Source organism: Pleurodeles waltl, chromosome 1_1 (genome assembly GCF_031143425.1).
Source record: "Pleurodeles waltl isolate 20211129_DDA chromosome 1_1, aPleWal1.hap1.20221129, whole genome shotgun sequence".
Lineage (NCBI taxonomy): Eukaryota > Metazoa > Chordata > Amphibia > Caudata > Salamandridae > Pleurodeles > Pleurodeles waltl.
Genome location: NC_090436.1, coordinates 777,737,208 through 777,761,780, shown reverse-complemented (window position 1 = coordinate 777,761,780; position 24,573 = coordinate 777,737,208). Strand labels below are relative to the sequence as shown.

Genomic DNA, 24,573 nt, shown 5'->3' with positions numbered 1-24,573 from the left:
GTTATTGAAATCCCATGTCAACGCAGGGCCCTAGCAATGTGAATACCCAGATATTTAAAGTGGTCTGTCACCCGTTGCAGCAATGGATAGGCTGGCCAGTCTAACCAACCAACTTTAATCATCACATATGTATTTTTAGTTCAGATTATATGAAGGCAAAATGCGTTGACATGAATATGAAAGATCTCAAAAAATCTGGTGACTGAGCACTGAGGCTCTAGTAAATACATCAATAAGAATAGAGACTATCTTCTGTACTGTTTGCCTGTTTGAACCCCCAAATCTCAGCACCTTACCAAAGTCACCCTGCTAGCAGTTCAATAAGTAGGGCAAAAAGAAGCAGACAACGTGGGTAACCCCACTGAGTGCCTCTCTATATTGGGGAGAGTGATGAGAGTGCCCTGTTGAGTCTAATTTGTGACCATGGCTTAGGATACAGGGTTTAACACAACTAAGGAAAAACAGTACAAACATCATTTTATGAAGGACTTAGAGAATAAAGAAACAATGAACGTCAAAGGCCTTTTTGAAATCCACTTATACCAAGGTCAATGGTTCTGTAGGCACCTTAGCTCTGGCAAAACTTATGTAGCACCATCTACAACAGCCTTGGCTACTGTTTCTAACCAAGGTCAATCTTACCTTGCAGCTGAGTATATGCCTTAACAGAGAAAGAAAATGAACATCTGCAAGAGTATCTAAAGACGCTCTTGGTGAATGGGTTAATCCAATACTCAACATCTCCAGTGTCCTCGACACTATTTTTGTCACATAAAACAACAAATAGAGAACTTAGGCCATGAATATACTACAGTGCCTGGAATAAGCCACTGTAAAGAAGAGGTACTTATTAACCTTCGTCCCAGTACTCCTGGACCAAATATGACATGCAGTTATTTATACAAAACTGGACCTATAAGAGATGTAACATCTTGTCAGAGTCCAAGATGGAAAGGGCTGGAAGACCACATATCATACGAAACACAGTCTTCATGAGTCCTCTGCTATGTCTTTCAGGCTCTGTAAAGCTCCAGAGGCATTCAATTTTATTTTTTACTTTTTGAATGGTTGTGTGATCATCCACATGTGTGATATTTTAATCTACTCCAGTACTAAAGCTAAGCAAAATAGATGATGGCTGTCACTCAATATCTACATGAGCACTGTTGTTTCTCTAAGCTTGAAAATATACAAATTAGGAATGTTTAATTTCTAAGCTTTTATCATCATCCCACTAGTCAAAGATGGTGGAAGGCATTTTCAACTGGCTTCACCCTTATGTCAAAGTAGATCCCAAAAGTAGAAACAGCCTTCTAAACGTTGAAAGAGGAGGGTTTCACCTCCGTGCCTATCCTTAGGCACCCAGACCTTGCACTTCAGTATATGGAGGCTGATGCTTTTAAATTTGTGAGACCCAAAGACTGGAGAACTTTACCCTCATATGTTTTTCTCCCAAAATCTTTTCCCTTCTGAACAAAATATTACCAGCATGAATGAGCTATTAGCCATTAGAGCATCCATCCAAGATTGGAAGCATTACTTCCCCGTGGCCTGACCATTTATTCAGACCACCAAAACCTGCAATGGCTTCACTCATTATGAGCACTGTTGCATGGACAAGTGATTAAGTTGTTGTTTTTAGGTGACTTTGATTTTGGCTAGGAACCTTACTTGATGAACCAGAGAACAACATTCTCCCTTGACCATCCTCCATGAAGGAACCAGGATAGGCCCAATAGCCTGTGACATTTTTCTTGACGAAGTCAGTTCTGCTTATGTTCACAGAGATCACCTTAAGTGGCTGCAAGGTCTCGAAAACACTATTTGAGATGGTCAGTCCTTAAATATTGTGCTTTGTGTGAGGTATATGGAATCCAATTATAATTCCGCTCATTCTTCCCTCTGTCTAAAACACTTGATGGCACTGTTTGCTGTTACAGTCACAGCATATAATGTTAATTTTACATTTATACAAATCTGGTTTTCCAACAATAGTTCTTACTGTATTAGCCCACATTCCAGTTTCCAACAGTTTCTACTCTTTTAATGGCCTTGTTTGCACAAACCAAGCACCTTTGTGAGTTTAATTAGTTACTATTCTATGTATAAGTATCAAAACAAGCATGCTGTTCAGTGGTGCATGTCGCTACACCATAAAAACACAAAATGTAGAGTGTGCCCAATAGGGGACACAGCATCAGCAGCAAGAGTAATTCACTCCAAACAAACCAAGGGGGCAGGAGCAGCAGTGCACGTTTTATTCACATTTAAAATAGGGGCAGCATGAACATCATCAAGGCAAAATAATAGGTATTACCTGGGCAGCAGAGAGACAAATGGGATGGCATAGGCATACAGTAGGTTATCCTCTCCTCAAACATATATAAAGCTAGGTGTATGAGGAAAGGGCCTTTGACTAGGCCCTTCTTTTCACAATTGTGTGCCACAGCAAAGGTGAGAACAGAGGCCTGCCTACTCCTGCCACCACCAATTAAGGCAAGAGAGATGTTGAAACCAAGGGCTTCTGTTGTAGCCTCTGCCATGCCTTGCAGCTTCTTGTCGTGCCTCAGAGACCTTGTGCAAGCCATCCCTCCAAACAGACTTCTATATACACAGGGGAGTCTCCAAGTGTGTAGCCATCCTCACTCAGCTCTTACGATCTGCCTTTGCCATGAATGACCATTTACAAGAGATAGCAAAAGGGAGACCTTGTACAAACTTTGACTCCTAACAACATTGCAGGGTTGACTCCTTGTCCCGTTGTTATTCTCTTAAATGTTCCTAAGAGGCTACAGGAAGAGTAATGAGTGGAAACTACACAATGTAAATAGGACTCTTAGGGCCTCAGTTTATTTTCTATTTCAGCTGCTGCCTTCATGACCTCTGATACCAGGTGTAGCAAGAGCAGTGCCAGGGGTAACCAAAGGCAATCCGGCATAGCATCTGCTACACTTGGCTATTCCAAATTGACATCTCCGGCCTCAGCTTGCCATGACAGTTCATATTCTGGCTCTCAAAAACGCTAAGCTAGTAGTCGCATTTACCTCATCCAACCCTCAATGAGATTCATCAGGCCCTCATAGCCTATCATCCAACCAATAACAACCCTTAGGTAACTCTAGAAGATTCCAAACTAAACCTCTGCCAGCCATAAGCTAGCACTCAGCAAACCTCAGTTAGTACTAAAAAGTCCCTTGGCTGTGGAACCCTTTGCTGAGCATATAAGGTGGCATCCAGACATATCTGGCATACCGATGGTCGGCAGATCTCATAAATTGGCTCTTTATGCAGACGATGTGCTCCTCCACTTGTTCCATCCTCAGTCCTCCCTCCCAATGGTAATGGCAGAGCTGATGTGTTTTGGTGAGGCATCCAGTTTTTAAACCGATCTCACAGATCTCACTAAATCGTCCATTTTGAAACTCACTACACAGGAAGCTGAAAGGGCCTCCTTAGAGCCTACCCTCCACTTTTCGTAGGCCACGCAAGGGATTACTTATCTAGGCCTGTGGGTATTACCTACGCTGTAGGCTACAGTAGAAAACAATTATAATACGATCCTAAGTACTGCACGCTCGGATTTGACGAAGCACATGGTTTCTCCTGGCTTGGCCGTTTTAGCTGCGATTAAGATAACACTCTTGCTTAAGGTACTCTACATTATGCAGACTTTACCTTTGCAACCACTCCCCAACCTATTAGACAAACTGCAAATGCTTATCTGGGAATACATCTGGGATGGCAAGAGGGCTAGAATGGCAAAGGCTCAGGCCTACCTGCCACAGACTAAGCGAGGACTCAGGGTTCCACACTTGCTGAGCTACTACCACGCAGCTCAGTTGCATTATATGGTTGAATGGGCACGACCACTCATGGCTAAGTACTGGTGCTTTATCGACAAGGTACAGGTTAGGAAAGGGGTGTCCACACCGATCTCCCCACAGACACCGCTCATTGGAAACCCAGACTTTCTACCTGTACAGAGAAAATCCTCATTCGCAGTCTGGCAGTATTCAAATTGTAAGAGGACAGGTGATCTCATTGATGAGGAAGGGGTCATGGATTTTAACCACCTCCAAGAAGGATACGGTCTCAGCCTCCACTCACTGGCAATACCTGGTGGTCCACCACTGGGTAACCTCCGCGGTCCGCCCACATGCGAGCTGACCCCTCTCGCGATTTGAAGAATGGTTGCTAATGGTGAGACGGATAAGCGACTCCTGTCCGATATTTACGCTTTTTTACTCTCACCACCTGAGCTGTCCAAAACATCAGCAAGGTGTAGATGGGAGACAGAATGCAAACGCACTTTGACATACAGGTAATGGCGAGATGTCGTACACTGGGCACGAGTCACTGCGTGCACCACGAATACCAAAGACATTTTTGGGAAAATAGCCCACTAAATGTACTATACACCTGCGAGGGTTGCCAAGTGGAGGGTAACTGTCGATGGCAAGTTTTGGCGTCAACGCAGGCAGGAAGGCACACTTACGCAAATTTTGTGGCACTGCCTAAAATTGCTTTCTTCTGGAAAACCATCCTGCAAGTGGTAGCCAAAATATATGACACTAACATACCAAGGTTTCCTAGCTACGTGTTGCTGGGCCTCCCCAATTCCCAAACAAACCCATTTCGCACACCTAAGGTTCAGGCTATCTCTCTGTCTCTGGGGGCAGCTAAGCACCTACTACTTTCACTATGGGGTTCAGACGCCATTCCCACTCACACTGATTGCCTGCACAAACTATGGGCTCTTATGGGAATGGAAAAACTGACAGCAGCAGTAACTGGCCTGCTGTCCCTTTTCGAAAAAACCTGGGGCCCCTGTATCCAATATATGTCAGACGAATTCAGGGAACTAACATGCCCATTATACCAATGTATTCTCCGACTAACATGTACCACTGGAGACCTCCCTTACTTACTCTGAATAATGTGCTTCCAGTGAGAGACCCCTCGCTTGCAATGTACATTTTTAGTTTACCCATTGAGTAATGTAACTGTCACAATGCAAATAAAGGTGCCTTATCCTCACTCCCCCTCATTTTCTCTATCTTTATCCCTATCCCCCCCACCATTTCCCTCGTTTTATATGTGCTCCCCACCGGCCAGTGGTTGTAGGTGGGAGAAGTTGTACTGTTCTTATTTCCTATAAAAAGTTAATAAAAAAGTTCTTAAATCTAAAATCCCTTGGCTGGTCTGCAGCTAGACCCTTGGGGCCAGCAATCAATCATCGCACATCCTCAGCTTGCACCCAGTTCCATCAATGGTCACTCTAACCCCACAAAATTACACCACGCAGGTTTACAAACATATAGAATATTTATCTGAGTAGATTAAGGTCAAAATGATCCAGATTTGATATATACAAGTTGAAATATCACTTTTGTAATGACAGTCTTTAGTTCTTAAAAACAACAATGGACGCTTGCGAGTGCAAAGTACCTGGTTTGCGTCAAAATTATCCACACGGGACCACAGAGGAGGAGATGCGTGGAAAACGAGGAGGTGTGCGTTGGTTTCTTTGGGAGCACACAGAGAACGCGTCAATGCTTTTCCACACAGCAAGGGCTTTGTGTCGATTTCCGGCATGCAGACTTGGATCCTCTTCGGGTTGCGGGGTATTTGGACGCCCCATGGACGATACGGAGAAATCCTGGGCGTGCAGGATGAACTCACAGGAGCTGCGTCGATCTGGTGGGAGATGTGGGGAAATTTGTCACATGGCAGGCGCTTCGTCGATTCCTCTTACATGAAGTTGGGCTGTGTCGTTCCGGCTCGGCAATGCATCGATCCGGTGGGCTGTGCTTCGAAGTTCCAGTCGCAATGCTGGTGCTGCGCCGATCTCCACTCAGGGAGGCGGACTGCGTCGTTCCGGTTCAGCGATTTTCTCTCCGCAGCACAGGATGTGCGTCGATTTCCGTCACATAAGGAGTTATTTGCAGAAATGAAGTATTTTTTGCCACAAGACTTCAGGAAACAGGAGGCAAGCTCGATCCAAGCCCTTGGAGAGCACTTCTCAGAAGAGCCAGAGGGCAGCAAGGCAGCAGGGCAACATCAAGGCAGCAGTCCTTTACAGCAAAGCAGTCAGGTGAGTCCTTTGGGCAACATCACAAAACAAAATAAAATGATGGACAGAGTGTTGAAACTTTTCAAACACTCACACCCAGTCACAGATCTGGGTTTAATCCATTGTTATTTTGCTTGCCACGTCACCCCAGTTTAGACCCAGCCATATGCAAATCAGTCTTGACCCTGTTCCTCATGGGAACAGTCCAGCCCGAACTGCTAAGCCAGGTCCTCCCTGGAAAGGAAACAAGCATCCTGGGACCGGTTTCAGGGTATCACCCTTCATCAGCCAGGCTAGCTTGAATTCAGTGATGCAGCAAGCAAGGGTGAAGTGCTTCAGCACCGCTCATAGGGTAGTAAGCACTATACAAATACTATGACACAATAATATTGGCCATGGCATCAGAGATATAATTCCAGTAGCTCCTAAGTGAGTCCCTCGACACCTGGACCCCAGTGCAAGTCACATGAGAGACATAAACAATGAGCTGGCTGGTAAAAGGCAAAGAGCAAATAAGTAGACATCTGTGATGGATATGAAGCTCTTGTGAGAGAAAGACGTCTTGAAGGGAAATGCTTCACACCTTTTGAGTGTGGCCCATGGACAAAAACTTCCATTAAGGACAGAATGGTGACAGCAGTGCATGGCATGAACAAGGTGGTACCTCTTAAGAAAGTTCAATTACATCCATTGACATCTGATATAGAGGCAAGCAAATTGACTCACAGTTGCTGTCCAGTGATGACCAAAAATGGGAACAATAGGACTTTTTGACAGTAAGCCAGTCCTCACCAACAGCGACAGTCATTCCAGCAAGGCCCACTAATGCAGCTGAGACAATGTTGATGCAACTCGGACTCCTCCAGGAGGGCTGAATTGAGGCACTTGTTGAGATCCCATCCTCAATCTTCCCAAAGGCGTAAGACAATGGGGGATACACATTTAATTCCAGTAACTATAACACTAGTTAACTGCCTTGGTCAGGTTGAATAAAACTAAGTTGGAAATGGATGTAGCGTGCCACCTGGTACAGACGCATGCATGTATACACCGTGACGATAGGCATGTTGTCACTGGCACAATTAAAAAGGTATCTTCTATGCACAAACTCGATTCCAAATACAGTAATATGTCATCTGGTATCTTTCACTGCTACACCGCCACCAACATGCAAAGCATACATACTTGCTTTATACACAAAACAAAATTGTAAATCACCCTGGATTTCTCAGCATAGCATCCAGATGTGTTTATGTCATAGCTAATGAAGATGACACAATACTTAGGCCTAGCCTTAAGAGTCAGAAGCTATCTCCAGAAACTTTAAAATATGTGTGGCATGAGTAAGCAAACTTCCTCCCTCCAGTTAAACGCTAAAGGTAGAGGACAGCCTGTGGTCTGTTGATAAAGTAACCCATGACCTACATTATAAGGACAAGGAGTAAGATTATGGGACTCCGAGATGACGTGCAATATCCTTATCCTGTATTCTATAATACATGGTCACACCAATAACTTTCCTACAAACACCTAAAATCCTTGGTGATTAGCTATTTCATATGAAAGAGACAGCATATTTGCAAACATGAAGAATAAAAATAGAATCTTAAGTGTGAAATTAAACACATCAAAAAAGCTGTTAGTTTTGTAAAAAAAGATATTAGAATTTGTTTAATACAAGTCTGTTTAGGAAAACAGAAAGTGTAGATACATACAGAAGGACTAATTTTCTAGAATTCCTTAAGAAGTATAGAAGAAATAAACGTGTGGCTACAAACATCTCCCTACTACTTGGCACTGTACAGATAGAAAAACAGAGCAGAAGAAAGGAATTCCATATTTCTTTTTTGTTCTTTAAACTGTGGCTTTAATTATGCTATATGACAAAACCTGACTTTCCCTGGGCAGCTGGCTCAGGCAGCAGGAACTGAGATGTCAGAACTCAAGTGAAATAAATTAAAGTTGAGCAGCTATGCTATTTCTTTATATTAGGCGACTGGGAGTGTCACAAGTCGCCTTTTAAAAAGAAATTAGAGACATGTATTTGTATAGGGATTGCAGACTCCCATGTATTATAAAGGCTCATGTATTAAACATGCATATGGAATGGTAACTTACTGTCAAAAAACTCTTGGGAACTTTGGCAAGATCTTCCACATATTCTTTTGTGGTGTAACACAGGAAATGCTGGAGGGTAAAAAAAAAATAAAAGAATCATCAGAAACAAACGTTTGCTAAGCAACAAGCTTGGCACGGCTTCGGTTCTTTCAAGTCTGCTGAAAACAATGAGAATCCCAAACAGAAAATAACACGGGTAAAGTGTTCGCAAACGTTGATCAACCTTCAAACAAACACCAGAAGCTCAGTACTACTAGCTTATTGCCACAAAAAAGCACCTTCCGCCCACGGCTATGTAAGGGCACAGTACTTTAATAATTCTTCCGGGTAATTTTGATTCATTAGTGTTGTTTGTACTATATCTTTTTTTGTTTTCTTTTATTTGAATACCATATGCATGGCTGTGCCAAATTTTAACACAACGTGGCTATGTTGTTTGCTTGACACATACATCAATCAGCCTTCCTGCTTCATGCAGTCTTGGCGTGTTGTAAGTGTCATACTTGGCAAGAGTTTAAGAACTGGCATCGGAAACATTGATGAAACTCCTGTGTTTTTCTTTTCACAACGGAAAGTTATCACGGCGGTTTACAAACAAATTAGCTCAATATTATGGACGGTTTTGCAGTCCTTAGACACTCATTCAACTGTCCACTGCATGTAGGCGCTTTAGAAAATCCATGCCCCAGAGAAGCTCGCATGTCCTTATTGGGTAATCCAGCATGCGTGGGCGAGTATGTGGTTTCCTGCAAAGGTTCAATGTGCCTCATTCTCCTGAAATCATTTGTTAGGGTGGCTGCGCTATCTACACACTTACCCGAACAAACACAATCAGTGCCCTCTGCTCCCGGAAGAGGTCCCCGAAGGGCAGGTGAGTCCCGGTCCGGTCCACCACCGGGCAGAGAGCCGCCTCTGCCAACTGTGCTGCTCTGGGCAGGTGGGCAGCAGGAATCCCCCTCAGCCGCCTGGGCTCCCTCTGGATCTGCTGGGTGACGGGTGGTTGGGGCAAGGCCATAGCGCCGCCGCTTGTGCCTCGGAGTGTGCCACCCTGGCCCCTGTTGGGCTCAGGCGAGGAGGGAGGAGAGCGCAACGTGAAGAGCTGTGCAGGGCGGAGCCACAGAGAGCCTGGGGTTATGGCAGCGAGAGCGGTTCATGCTCCTATTGTGGAGTCACAATAAACAGAACTCGAAGCTTGACGATTCATGCTAGCAATCTACTGTAATCTATTCCGATTTAGAACTGTTTTGACAAAACATTTAAACTCGGCGAGTTTTAGACCGGCAAATGTTTTTTTGGTTAGATTTTCACGTGTTTGTATTTTTCGAGAAATCCGTAACTTAATCTGTGCGTTTGGTGCAGCCAAGGAAGCCTTAATTTTAATCCGGGGGAGCAAATTCAAGCGTTTTTAATCAGCAGACGAGATGGATCAGTGGGTTATGTAGTGTTGGGGCCCTAGGCCCCCATGCTACTAAGAGAGTGAGGACACGGACACAGTTTCTTGGTATCTGCAACTGGCCCTGGGCACGTGTGCCCGGCCCTTTTTATTGGCAGGGTCACCTGACCGGTGACGCCTGTGTTGGGTAGGTGTGGGGTGTAGACAGAAGGCCAGCCCTCAGCAGAGTGGCTGGCAAAAGACTAGAACGTGTCCAGCAGGATACTACATTCCTCCAAAACTTTATTGAGGAACAAAACAAAGTTCAACCTGTAAAATAAAACACAGTAACAAAAACACCACCATCTGTCTCTCGGCCTCAAGAAGGCAGGCCGCAGGATTACAGTGGGCAGGTGCAGCTGGGAGCACACAGATCCTTCTGCACGAGTTCATGATTTAACCAGTCACAGCCGGGCACGAACACTGTGTGGAAGAAGTCTGGACTCTGACAGTCAGATGGTTGGTTAAATGCCCCACTGATGCGTTGTGGTTCAGTCCTGTGGGCACTCGTGGCGAGGCTGGTGGTGTTTACAGTGCAATTTGTTCAAACAGGGTGTGTCATTTGAATTGGGTGTGTCATTCGAATTGGGTGCATCACCCGAATTGGGTGCATCACGAGCGTTGGTGGAGTCTACTGTGAATCTGCTTGCCGAGACATCCTGGCTTCACGAAGGCCAATCCCTTGAATACGGATGACATCTGTGATGGCGTGAGGTCCTCCTCTGAAACCTTTGTACGTTCTGACCCTCTGATAGCTAAGCTGCTTCCAGACCACCTCTCGGTTTTGGATTCTTCACTATGGAACTTCCTCGAGGCCTTTTCGAAGGGTTTGCCACAGGATAGGCATGGACTGTGCTGGGCTGCGTGTGGGCCATCTGCCGGCCGCTGCAGGCTCTCCGACAGGAGCCATGGTCAAATCATTTGTGCAACCACAAGGGTGGATGTTCCGTGGTCAGGGCGCTTGCCGACATGGATCAGGTGCATGTGGGCTCTCAGACGATCTCAGGGCAATTGTCTATCACTTTGCCTGGAGGGTGTCTTGTTGGTGTCATGTTAATTCACTGAAGACAGTCTTGGTGTGCTGTGACCTGTTGGAATCTCCATTGCACAGCCCTGTTTGTCTCTTTGACTTCATCGGTGGGGCAATGTCCAGTCCTCTCTCAAGCTTAAGAGGCCCCTTGTCTGGGTTGTCACGGGACTGCTTGTGGTCTGCGCTGGGGCTGCTCGTGTGCCACATAGGGTAGCTGCAAGACCTCCTAGGAGCCACTGCCTAGTCGCTCGTACAATTGCAGGGGTAGATGGGTCTAGGTCACGACTTGCTCTTGTCACCGAGAGCAGGATACAGTCAGGGCGAGCAGTTGGTCATTGGTTGACTGGTTCTTCAGAGCATTAAAGCAGAGGTGTAGGACTCCAGTCTGGTTGTTTAACTGCTCCTTTGATGGATACCGTGATGCACATGGCAATGATGATGTTTGCCATTTGGAGACCTGGACGACAAGTGATGTTGCTGGAGTAAGGGTGATTGGAGTAACTTCGTCATAGCGAGTGCAGTCTTTCTTTTGCTCATGTGCAGATGCTAGCAGTGGTGCCATCTGCTTCAGGCAGCCGATGACAGGTGGCTTGGATGGTCACCTTTGACGTGTGGGGTAAGTACGCGGTTCGCGCATGGCGTCTTACATTTTTGCACTCCCGCTGAGCTGTCTCCAGTGAAGTCACCGCACCCCGGTGGCTGTCTTGTCTGTGGGTGCACTCTTCCTTTGTTGTGTGAGTCCTCCATCTCTCCACCCTGTTGATCTTCCGTTCTTTTTCTTCTGTGGTCGTCAGGTGCTGCAGTGTGACAGGTGATGTCACACAGTCTCCTTTCTTTGTTGCAGTGTGACAGGTGATGTCACACACACAGTCTCCTTTCTTCCTTCTTCAAAGCGTGGTGCTACGCCACCACTTTCTTCTCCTTTGTTGTGGCGTCTGGCCACTTGTCTCCCTTTCTTGTGGACCTTCCGAAGGTCCTGTCCTGCCGAAAGACTAGGGGCTCTTCCACGTGTTGCAGTGGTGGCATCGTGCCACTCAGGGTGTGCGACTCTCCTCTTGCGAGTCACTGCCAACTCCGTCTTGAGGCAGTGTGGGGGAGGACACTCCTTGCTGAGTCTCCGGCCCGTTGCAGGGCAGTGACGGCGGGTCACTTTCTTTTCTGCTTCTTCTTCATTGGAGGACGCAGTGCTTGCGGCTTAAGGCAGTGCCTTCTCGGCACTGGGTCCTGCTTGAAGTCTTTGTGTGCTTTGCAGGGTTGGTCGCTTCAGATGACCTTCTGAGTGATGGGCCAACGGTGGCCATCTTGTGTTGCAGAAAGGCCGGCTGGCACGGCCTCTTGTCCTGTGCGTTATGTCATGCTCTCGGGTGCTCTCTCCAATTTTGTGGGCGCTTTTCCATGTCGTCACGTTCTCTGGTGCAGCTCTCTGCACATGTGACATATGGCCAGATGTAGCAAAATAACATTTTGCGACTTGCAAATTGCGAGTACTAGCGACTCGCAATTTGCAACTCGCAAAATGTTATGCAGAAAGGTGTCTCAGACACCTTCTGCGAGTCGGTATGGGGTCGCAAAGACCCACCTCATTAATATTAATGAGGTGGGTCGCAAATTGCGGCCCCATACCGAGTCTAGGCACTCGCAAACATGGAGGCCTGCTGTCGTCAGCAGACCTCCATGTTCGTGACTGCTTTCAATAAAGCAGTTTTTTTTTTTTTTAAGTGTAGCCGTTTTCCTTAAAGGAAAACGAGCTGCACTTAAAAAAAAAAATGAAACCTTTAGTTTCGTTTTTTTTTCAGGGCAGGTAGTGGTCCCTTGGACCACTACCTACCCTGAAAAAATATTTGTGGGTCCATTCACAAAGTGGAAGGGGTCCCATGGGGACCCCTTTCAATTTGCGAGCGGGTTACCATCCACTTGAAGTGGATGGTAACTGCGACACCATTTGCGACCGCATATGCGGTCGCAAATGGTATTGCATACCACTCGGAATCGCAAATAGGAAGGGAACACCCCTTCCTATTTGCGATTCTGAAATGCATATTGCGAGTCGGTCCCGACTCGCAATATGCATTTCTGCATAGCAAAGAGGCATTTGCGCCTCGCAAACGGCGATTTTCGTCGTTTGCGAGGCGCAAATCCTTTGCTACATCTGGCTCATAGTCTCTTTTCTTTTCTGGGCGTCCTTTGTTATTGTCTGGCATGTCCCTTTCTTGTCCTGCGGTGATGTCCATCACTGCTGAGACTTGTGGCGTTCTTTCGGCGATGGCGGTGGATGGCCGCCAGGGGCTGCGCTGTCCATGTGCGCACTCTTCGTGCCTTACGTGGCACTCACGTCCATTTCTCATGGGTGCAGCTTGGTTGGAGCAGCTTCAGTCTTCTCCTTCCCTGTGCAGCGCCGTCCACGTCGCGTCCTTCTTCTTCGCTGTTTCCATCTTCTGCGCCATTTCTGTCCAGGGGCGCACTCTTGGTTTGGAGCAGTCACTTTCTGAAAGTGCTGCTGTAGACTTGCCTTCATCTAATCTTGTTTTCCTTTTAACACAGGAATAGGGTGCAGTACCAACTTTGGCCACTGGATGCCACTAGTGTACCTTTCCATGTTTGAAAGACACTCTTTCTTCCTCTTGTGCCTTGTTGATTGGAGACAGACACCGGAGAGGGTCCAGGCTGGAGGGGGCTCTGGAGGAGACTGCAGAAGCTGCAGGTAAATGTATTTTCCTTTCTTTTCCACTTTTCTGTCTTCTTTTTTTTTCTCCAAAATGTATATATATTTTTTCTTCTTTTAGCCTGATTGAAAGAGGCTGTCTGACACTACGACGTTTTCAGTGGGGGGTTTGGGGGCTCTGGGCACTATTCTCTGTGGGTGCGTGTAAGCACCTCACTTCTTCATTCATTTCTTGGAGGTGGGGGCGCGGCCTTTAGCAATTATCTTGTGTTTGGTGCGTGTCAGCACCATGTATTTCAAGTTTTCGGTGCGTGTCTGCACCGACGTTCTCTGTGACTTTGCTTCTTTTGTTGTGTGCGGCCCCAGCAGACTTGTCAAGGCTGGGGGCGTGCTTCAGCTGACAGGTGGGGGCGGTTCCGTGCATTTTCACTCTGTGCACAACAGCACCATTTTCTTCACACGCGGGCGCAGCTTCTTTCATGCACGCTGCGGGCTGCGCACTTCTGGCGCTATTTGTAAAAAAGGGGGGGGGCGACCCTGGGCAATTTCTTCGGTGCGCGAGAGCACCTTTATTTAAAAGGAAAAGGGGCGACCGGCCCCAACCCCAATTTGGCACCTTGCTCTCCTTCTCCTCACGGCACGCGACAGCTTAAAGGAGAGAGGGGGGACACGGCCCCCGGTCGTCTTCTTTATTCCTGGTGCCCGATTGCACCATGTACTTCACATGCGGCAGCCGCAGCTTCTTTCATGCACGCTGCAGGTCGCGCGCTTCTGGCATTATCTTTAAAAGGGGGGGGCGGCCCTGGGCTGGGGCTGCGACGGCCTTCTTCTCCCCCAGCACATCGCAGAAGATGCTCCTTGCCACGTGGGATCGGACCCTCTCATCGCCAATGTAGTGTTGGGGACCTAGGCCCCCATGCTACTAAGAGAGAGACGACACGGGCACAGTTTCTTGGTATCTGCAACTGGCCCTGGGCACGTGCGCCCGGCCCTTTTTATTGGCAGGGTCACCTGACCGGTGACGCCTGTGTTGGGTGGGTGTGGGGTGTAGACAGAAGGCCTGCCCTCAGCAGAGTGGCTGGCAAAAGACTAGAACGTGTCCAGCAGGACACTACAGGTTAATGCTCCTTGCTGGCTGATTCAGGGAAGGTGTAGAGTGCCACCAGGCTTCACAATACAGTGTGGCAGCATCGCACCCGAGGACCGGGCTCTGATTGAGGGGATAAAAAAGGGTGTCTTCTGTGCAGGTGGAGGATCAGTCTATGGTTGATGAAAGACGTTCGGTGGTTGTGAAGCGCGTGTAGGCATGCGTGAGTATCTTGAACTGACAGCTCTTCTGGAAAGAGAGGCAGTGGAGGTCTCTGAGGTGTGGGTAAATTTGAGTCTGTGGCAGGAGGTGAAGGTGGTGCTGTGTGTGTGTCTGGTGTCGAAGCAGATATGCTAATTAGAAATTATCAATAAATGCTTATATGTTATGTTTATAAAAAGTTCACAGAGAAATTAATGGTAGAGACAAATTAATGTGCACGTTTGAAAATGTGACCACGTTTAATGGCAGCCACTTATACGAACTTGTACTAAAAGGACAAAAAATGTGTGATATAATGAAAATGTATAATAATAATGTAGTAGTATGTTATATTAAGATGTATAACCTATGTTTTGCATTATGTTGTAGAGTTAACTTAGGCGAAGTTGTGGCCTAGTTTTCCAGGCCTCATACAGAAGCTGAATTTCTAGCGCACTGCAGAGAAGCTGGTGCAGGGACTGTCCCTGAACTGCATACATTAATAAAATCGGCATAGCTACAATTTTCTGCAATGTACCGACCAACAGGAGATGAGGGACTAGGATATGTAACAAGTTTGGTGTAAGACAGATTCAATGTACTTTACCAGGACTCGAACAATAGAAGCACTGACTGGAGAAGAAGATGCAACATTTTCAATACCTGGTGAGCCGGATGATGAGGACATTGTACAGTGAACTGTAGTGTGGTTAGTTTTATGTATCCTTTGCGCATTAGCTTCAGGCTTTAGGCCTTTGTGCACTTTGCCCTGGATGTATTTTTATTCATTTGCTTGCAGCTTAGAGCCTTTGTGCACTTTGCTCTACATGCTTTTTATTAGGCTTCGTACTGTTATTTTTCAAATAGCCAGTTCTACGGTCTTGTTTTATATTCATATCACACTGTTTAGCCTACTTCAGCACTGGAGTTCTCCATAACACATTCTTGTTCACTCTGTGCTTCAGTCAAGGATACAGTCTGGTACATTGCCGATAGACGTGGTAGGAGTTTAGTCTTTGGCATTCCTGCGTAGGGACATTTTGTGATCACGCTGACATGTTAGTTATAAAAACACTTCCTTGTCCCAATACACGCAGGAGGGAGATTCCGACCAGGGAACCACAACTAGACGCTGACTGCCTCGTTGCAGATGCTGAACCAAGATCACAGGCCTTTGCTCAAGTATGAGGGCTGATGTCTCCCCAGGGATTCAGAAAGGCAAGTTAGAAGCTTAACATGCTGTGCTCGAAACAGACCAAGCAGAGGAAGAGTAGAAACTATTAGACACCATGATAGCTTTGTTCTTATGTTTTACTCTCCTGGTGACTATTTCAAACCTACCGTGTTGTATCGTTCTGGTTATTGCGGCTCACGCCTCATTATCTAAAATGCAGTCGTTTTATTAAAACATTATATAAAACTTATACTGCCTTTGTCATTTGTATATGAGATCATACTGTAAATGAGAGAGTTGGTTTGGATCTGAGTGACCACGACTTCCCTGAGAAGTTCCAAAGATGTCATGCGCTCGGCTGCCCAATCATCTCTTCCCCTTGGGAGAAATGAGGCACTGCTAGTTATCCGGAGCACAAACCGGATTTAGGGTGACAGAGTTCCTTACACGTGGGTCCGACTCAGTCCCCCACACCGTGATCGATCCTGCTGCCTAGAAATCCAGTAGTCTCATTTAGGATAATGAGAGCCCACGCGACATGGCGCCGCCAACGATTGGTCTGGCTCTAATTTATAGGTCCGGCTGACTCTCTCGGTCTCATATATATATATTGACTCCTCGGTTCCGTAAGCGGAGACGTCCGTGGGGATGAGGGTTTCCGCCACCACGGGATAGGTACATCCTATTACTTAGTGGTTGGTTGTTCAAGCTTGAACTTTAAAAGGAAAACCCGATATTGGTGTGCCTTCTCTGACCTAGTGCTGTTTTTTACAAATGGCGAATCCTAATGTAGTGAATATAGCAATAAATATGCGACAACCGCTCACAGGACATCTGGTGGCACATGACCTGATGGTCCAGGGGGGTCCGGTCACTTTTGTGGTGGATGCCCATGCAGCCTATAGAGCAGAACTTTTTAATTCTTGGGTCGTATTTCCAGCAGTTGATGGGGGTACAAACACTTTTCACGAATATACTGTTGCGAATGTCCCTGGACAGTACAGGGCATATGCATACTTAGAGATACCTTTATCTTATCAAGAACACCATAATTGGCTTGATGGCGCCCTCCCACACACAGTAGCACAGGTAAGGTTAGGTCCACTGAGTAATGATGGTCCGACCTGGCCTTTATTGGCTACTTACACACCATATTCTGCGGTTGCTAACTTGGCAGTGGCTGACGTTCGTCGTTTATATATAGACATGGCAACTACATACAGAAGACTGGTTCAGTTTGTAATGCAGGCATTAAATACTAATGCAGCGCGTGCTGCTCCGGCACACCCATAGGCGGTGGTTCCGGGTATCAATCCGGCCACTGTACACTCAGTTATGGGTAAGGTACCGGCTAAACGTGAGGAAACTCCATTTTGGCTGGCGCAAAAAATTAATACGCTGGAAGCAGTATTTCCCCATACAGTATGGGACCTCAGGATAAACATGGAATATTGACGATGTGTTTGCCGTATGGGATGGTTCCTCCGGTGGACCTTTGTAATACCTGGGGCACGGTGTTTGCCGCGCTCTACACTACGGCACACGGTACACCGACGTTAGCTAATTTACCGGAAGTGCTTAAACAAATTCAAGATGAATATGGGGCTGCCCCTGCCTTAGATTTGGGCATGCAGTTGATGGGCAATCTTGCTGCGGTTTCTTCTATTATTTTGAGTAATCTCAAGGGAGAGGCAGTAGCGCTAGCAGTGCGAATGCGTCTTCGGGACGTTCCGCAGATTAGTCAAGAGCGGGAACTCCCGAGAATAATTGCAGAAACATATTCTAGTATTGGTCGTGATAGCCTAGGGGCTAGACCACAAAAACCCCAATTACAGGGTAAAAATAATAAAGACAATGCTAAACAACAGCAACCTGAGGGTACTAAAAAGCGCTGGGATAAAAAACAACAGCAAACACCTAAGAAAGATGGGTGACAGTCTCCGCAACCAGAGACCCCGCAGAATAGGTATAATCTCAGGAATAGGGATAATTTGAAGACGCCTGAAAGATATCAGTATACTGATACACACCAATCTCGTTCCTTTCAGGACTCCTCAGAGAAGAGAAGTGAGAGAGGTGGGCGGTCAGAGCGGAGAACTGAGTACGTGAAACCAAGACAGGATTCACAACGCTCAACGGAGGTTTCTATTAAACAAGAAGAGAAACCGCTGCAACAAAAACAGCAATTTAAAAAGAAGAAAGTGGCAGCAGTCTCAGTTAGACATGCCGCTCAAGAAGAGAGTTCTCTTGACGAACAAGACATGGGCGTTGGCACTGTTAGACAGCGCGGCAGAGGTCACAATAGTTCACCGGAGTCTTCTAGAGCATCTGGAGGTGAAAGCAACTGATGACTTCATAGAAGTCGAAACGGCGGATATGCAAGTCTCTGATCCTGATAGAGTATATAAGGTGACTCTGCAATTAGAAGGGGACATTGACCGCATTGTACACGCCATCTTTTGGGACCATGTGGTACAATCATATGATGTTCTGCTGGCCGAACAAGATTGGCCGCCTGACTTTGTTCACGACTGTCCAGTGGGGGAAGAGGTTATTACACCTTCCTTCTCACCACTTGTTCCGAGAGAACTAGCGGAGTCCTATAGTAAATTATGGGCTCTTGCACAGGGCCCTGCTCTATATAGAAATACTGTGGGGTGGGATAGACAATCACCTTATCATGTAATTCCAATAAAGGGTGAACCTCAGCCGCAGCCGCAGTATCCTATCAAATTTGAAGCAAGGGCATCGGTTAGGAATATTCTTACACAATTGGAGTACCAGGGTGTAATTGAGCCCTGTGTCTCGCCGATGAATAATCCCTTATTTCCGGTTACTAAACCGGACCATTCATATAGGATAGTGGTGGATTACAGACATTTAAATAGTCATACACGCACATATGCAATACAGAATTCACATAGCGCAGCGCTTATGAATAATATAGTGCGTAAAAAATACAAAACAACGTTAGATATCTCAAATGGATTTTTCTGCCAAAATATAGCGCCCGAAAGTCGGGACTATACCAGTTTCAGTGCGTTTGGCTTTCAGAAAAAGTTTTGTCGTTTGCCTCAGGGGTATAGGAATAGCCCAGGACTGTTTTCGGCTCGTGTAACAGAAATTCTGCACGAGTTGGACCCTGAAGCGTTATCATATGTTGATGACATATATTTGACAGACAATGAGATTCTGCAACATCTAAGGCGTGTAGCACGCATTGTTGTGGGGTTTGTTGAAATTGGCTATAAATTTAATTTTAAGAAATCGAAGATTGCCTTCCTCAGCGTCATTTTCCTGGGATATGAGCTGTCGAGTGAGGGCAAGAGCTTAGCGCCACATTTTTTGGAGAAATGTGCTTTATTGCGGCCTCCTAATACAGTTCGGAAGCTCCAGTCATTGTTGAGTTTTCTGAATTTTGGCAGAACTTACATTCCTGATTATGCTACGCGTATAAAACCCTTATATGAGTTGATTCGCCCGAATTTTTAGAGTAGATTTTGGACGATTAAGCATACACATATACTACAAGATTTGCAAACTAATTTCTTAGCAGTTAAACATTTACACACACAGGACAATAAAACGCATTTAGTCATCAGGGTGATACCTGGGGCTGTTGGGTTTACATATGTCACCTTTAATGAGGGTGAGACAGTCCCGATTGCATACAAGTCCCACTTGTATTCTGCTGCAGAACAACGATTTGCGCAAACTGAGAAAATACTCACTGACGTACAGATGGCTGTGATTTAAGAAAGACCTCTTGCCCAGGGCCAACGCATTATTGTCGTTTCTCCGATTCTGGCCTTAGAGGCTGTTACAAAAGCGCGTGTCCCTAATTCGAAAGTTTTACACCCTCGATGGATACAATGGGCTACGTCTTTGACAGCCACTGATGTAGATTACATATTTGACCCTAAACTGCAGACTCAAGAATTTCTTCAATATGAAATGGAGTACCCAGTTCCTGCTGGCACATTGCCTATTGACCAATATCAGGTGGTCATGTATACCGATGGCTCTGCGCAACCAGCGGTTGGGACTAAACAACAGTATTCTGCTGCATGTGCGGTGGTGAGCGGCACTATGGAGGGGGAAGTGTTCTGCCCCGACATACTTATACTAAAACCTTGGGAGATTGCACGGCATAGCTGGCTGAGCTCAAAGCTCTATTGTTAGCGTTGGAGCACGCGGATCCGGCGATTTGAACCTTGCTGGTCTGTGACTCCTACTACTGTGTTCAGTCTTTCAATGAATATCTACACTATTGGAAGTTGAATGGGTTCAGAGATTCTAACGGCAACACCATTAAACACAAATTGTTGTGGGGTAAGGTTGTGGATCTGAAAGAGACGCTTCCTAAGGTCCATGTTGTGCATACACTTGGACACCAGCACGTTGGGATACACGTTGCTGGGAATACTTTGGCTGATGAAGCCGCGAAGTCGGCAGTGACTGTTGCCACTGTGGCCGCAGTGACTTGTTCGAGTTCCAAACCAGACACAGAGATCTCGGCTGCCATAAAAGCTATGGCTGATGGCACGCCATTTCCTTAAGGATTTCCTTCTAAGTATCGTTACTGCTTGAGTAGTGCGTTCAATGCTGTTGTTAATATTCCAGGCATTGGTGTACGTGATTTACCAAATAAAATTGAGAGACCTCGATTAATTTCTGCAGCACATGAGGGGGCGGCATCTGCACATGCTGGTGTGGCTGCCACTATTTCGCTTTTACAGGCTCGTTACTGGTGGCCTGGTCTCTATAAAGAGACAAAGCAATATGTCCTTTGTTGTGATGTTTGTCAACAAATTAAAGCTTCATCGGCTAGACGCCCGCAGCAGACGCCCCTTCTGATTTCAAATAAACCTTTACAGTGTGTGTACTTGGACCACTGTGGTCCGCTGACACCAGACAGTGCATACAAATATATATTGGTCGCTGTAGATTCGTGCTCCAGATTTGGGTGGGTCTAGCCACAGCGCTCGGCTGACGCTCGAACTGTTATTAAAGATTTGCGCATCTTTGTCGATACATTTGCAGTTGCGGCTTTTCATTCGGACCAGGGCCCTGCTTTTGCCTCTAAGGCATTCAGGGACACCATGGCTTTGTTGGGGGTCCAACTCCAATTCTCGTCTCCATTTCATCCCGTGGGAAATTCTGTCGTGGAGCGTTTAAATCGTGATTTAAAGCAATCCTTAACGGCCAGAGTTATAGGTACGGGTCGTAGTTGGCTAGCCCACCTGTATGGAGTACAGAGAACACTTAATAACTTGCCTAGAAGGTCACTGGGGGGTCGTACTTCATATGAGTGCCTGTTTGGAACACAAACGTATGTTCCTGATCTAGATGGTCCTGGTGTGGAGGTGGCAGATACACCCTTTGACATAAATTATCGTGTCACTGTTTTGCAGGATTTACAACAATTCCGTGAAGATAACTCTTCTGCAAGTGCTGCCTCCTCAGGAATTAAGGATGAGCCAGTAACTCCTACTGGTTGGATACCCAGGATTGGGGATCTAGTGCGTGAAAAGGTTGCAGTAAAGAAAGAATTTGGTCCTTCTTATCGAGCACCTGTCCCTGTGTTAGGGGTTAGCGGCACGAGAACTGTGATTTTACCGCCGCTGCAAGGGGCCAAAGGAAATCGCTTTGTTTCCATTGATAATGTCAAGTTACAACATGTGGCCGATTCTGCACAGCAGACCAAGAGGGACACCCAGTAGTTCCGGAATCCCTCTCACTACTGGGGAAGAAGTCCCGCTGCAGGTGATTTACACCAACGCTGTTTCCTCTCCGATCTTGGGGAGGGTGGAAGATGATCTTGCGATTGTTCCACAGACAACGATTAATTTGGAATCTTTTGATCAAGTTGCTGTACGTTCTACTGATGTTTCTGAACATGTGGTTTATAGTGTGCCAAGGCGAGAGCCTTCATCTGCTTCTTTGTTCACAGTTGCACCTTTTGCAAGAACTGCCTCTGGCTGCATCAACGACACTGATGATGCAGTGTCCGGCTCCTCGTCCTCAATGTCTTCAGTCCGAGGTCCACGTAAGCTGCTGTGTTGGCTTAAACGCACATATTTTGTTTTTCCTTGGAACTATTTGTGGCTTTTTATAGCTGTTATGACTGTTTTTTTGTGGTTGGGATTTGTGGTTACTTTTTTTCTAGTAATACATGGTCATTTTCTTCCTGAACGATCTGACATTGAGCACGTGGAGACAGTGTTAAAACCACATTTTTCGTCTCATATGGTTCGAATAGACTTGTCCAATGTAAACATTTCTGCAATACCGATTCCGGATGGGATTGTGTGGGATAAAGTAATGTTTGATATATATGGTCCCACTGAATTGATTCAAATACCGTATGTTCTAAAGTTATCAATGAATGATATTGTTATCCAAGGCATTGTTTCTGATGATTGGGATGTGAAGACAGTAGATTCTATGCTAACAGAATTGCAATATTATACTGTCTATGACGATGAAGATGCTTACCTATTTAGAGATAATCATGGTGACATGTTTTGCTACAACTATTATGGACACCACTTTATTCATAAAGCAAGTAGCCCTAAGTCCATATTTGATTATGTGCAATGGGAACATTGCCCAACTCCTCCACAAGGGAGTTCAAAAACGTATTATGATAAATTTGCATACTTTTCTGGGCATAGTCAACAAAATGCTAAGTCTTACTATTTTAAAGTTACTCCGTATGCTAATAAGCAAATGTTATTGACCGATACTAAATTACTGTATTCAAATTTGTTTGTGTCTAAACTTTCGGTTGAGGGCTATGAATATTGGTTTAAGACTGTTGATTTGAAAAGTGTCTGGGGAACGAAAAATTGGCAAATGCAAGGCAGGGACACATTATTTAGAGCATGTATTATCCCTGTGCAGATGATTTTCCTCAATGACACGGTTCAACAGACTAGCTGTTTGGGCTTGGCAACGATTAGAGAGTTAAATTTGCCTAGTATACCTGTCCCTTCCAAATTGAACAATTGGCAGCGATATGTTAATGCTACGTTTAGTGAGTTTACACGCTGGGTCCAGAATGGTACGCTTAACACTTCATTGGTACATCCGGGCGGGTGGTTAATATGGCCTGTAGACACTAATAAGTGTCATCAACATTTTGTCACCTCTTTAGGGGGGTTCAGGACTAGTAGGGCAGACCCTCGTTACATTTCACCAGAACATGCTGATATCATAACTACATACAGCGTGGGAAAGCTTTGTCAGCAATGGTTGAAGTCGTCCATGCTGGATGCAGTTAAATCACATCTCAGGTTACTGTCTAATGTTACTGACTTACAAGATGTTTTGTCAGGACCTAAGGTACCACGGAAGAAACGGTTTTTATACGAAGTATATAATGAGATTTGAAAGCTTTCACAGCAGGAGGCAGCGGCCCGGTTGCGGCAAATTGATCAGGAAAACCTGATGCAGGCTTTGTCTGTTGTAGATAATGGCATGCATACCCTTTCTGACCGTGTTTACATAATTGACAGCATTGCTTCCTCTGCTATAGACATTATTAAATCAAATATGTCTTCTTTATATCATGGGCAGAGTCAGACGCGGTCCATCATGCAGCTGGGTTGGACTCTTCAGACCTTGAAGGCAGGTCGCGTTCCGTGGCAGCACATTCGTGCCAGAGAGATCTTTGTCTCCTTTAATTTAACTCGTCAACAACAGCTGATGGCTAAAAAGGAAGCAACATATGTCATGTTGAATATTGAAAAATTGGAAAAACTGCCTTTCACGGTTGCTGAGATTCCGTCAGCTGAGTGGTTGATTCATGGGGTAATTAATCTGCCTATCTCCACTCTGCAATTTACTTCTTGTTTGAAGCACATTCCGGTGGGTAGATATGAACGGTTGGGAGACAGTTACATACACGAGGTGTGGGAGCTTCCCTTTCTATACAGATGTATTAATGGTTGGAGGGAGGTTTTTCTTAGCGGTAGTGAATGCGAAACTTCTGTCAGCCATTCCATGGTTTGTAAACAGCTGTCCTTGCACGGGCATGTAACGCTTCGATTGCTAACTTAGCTTGTTATCTGAAGGGAGTTCCAGTCCCGGTTATTAAAAACACTTTCCAGGTGCTTTCTAACGGCAGTTACATTGTTCTTAACAGTGAACGCTGCTGTGGCATGCGTGCCGGAATAGTTTACGTGGTCGTTGTCACCAAGGCCGTTACGTGCTGCGGGAATGTGTTGTTTCCCCCCACTCAAATTGGGGAGGTAGCAGACATCTGGTCTCATATTACTACTTCCAAGGTGAATTTCGACAAGTTGAGTCGACTAAAGGCTCTATTGTTTCAAAAGCGTGTGGCCCTTACATCTGCTAGTGAGACCTACGCACTTCAGGTGGCAAGGTCGTCAGTGGAAATACAGTCCCTTTTAAATACGAACTTTCCGAGTCACTTTGGTGAACTTGTGGGACGTATATTTAATGCGTCCAGCACTGCTGGAATTGCACATTTTTTCAAAGCTGTTGGTGTTGGTTTTGCTCACACCTTCTCTTCCATATTCGGTTTAATACCTTCGGCTATACACTCTATTTTCTGAAGCATTTTTGGGGGTTTCCCGATTACTTTGGCTTCGTTGGCTGGAGTCTTGCTATTGTTGCTGTTCTTCCACAATGGCTGTCCCACCACGACGAGATCCTATATTGCTGCTCCCGTCAGCGCAACTGTGTCGTGAGCGTATGATGCAGTATTTTGGAGCAACACTCCTGGGACATTTGGAGTGTGACTGGTCACTGTCATTCCGACCAGCTTTG

General features: G+C 45.9%; 1 protein-coding gene across 2 annotated transcripts in view; it reads right to left on the bottom strand.

The window, feature by feature from the left end:
- Positions 1-9,685, bottom strand: part of PRXL2C (peroxiredoxin like 2C) — a 74,430-nt gene extending 64,745 nt beyond the window's left edge. Inside the window, exons 1-2 of one of the 2 annotated variants that reach the window (XM_069227716.1) lie at positions 9,009-9,685; positions 8,192-8,260 (exon numbers count right to left, since the gene is read on the bottom strand). In XM_069227716.1, the coding sequence (XP_069083817.1) occupies positions 8,192-8,260; positions 9,009-9,206 (267 nt within the window). In that variant the 5' untranslated portion in view covers positions 9,207-9,685. The remainder of the gene's footprint in view (positions 1-8,191; positions 8,261-9,008) is intronic. The other variant, XM_069227706.1, reaches the window with a different exon arrangement.
- Between the last annotated feature and the right edge of the window lie 14,888 nt (positions 9,686-24,573).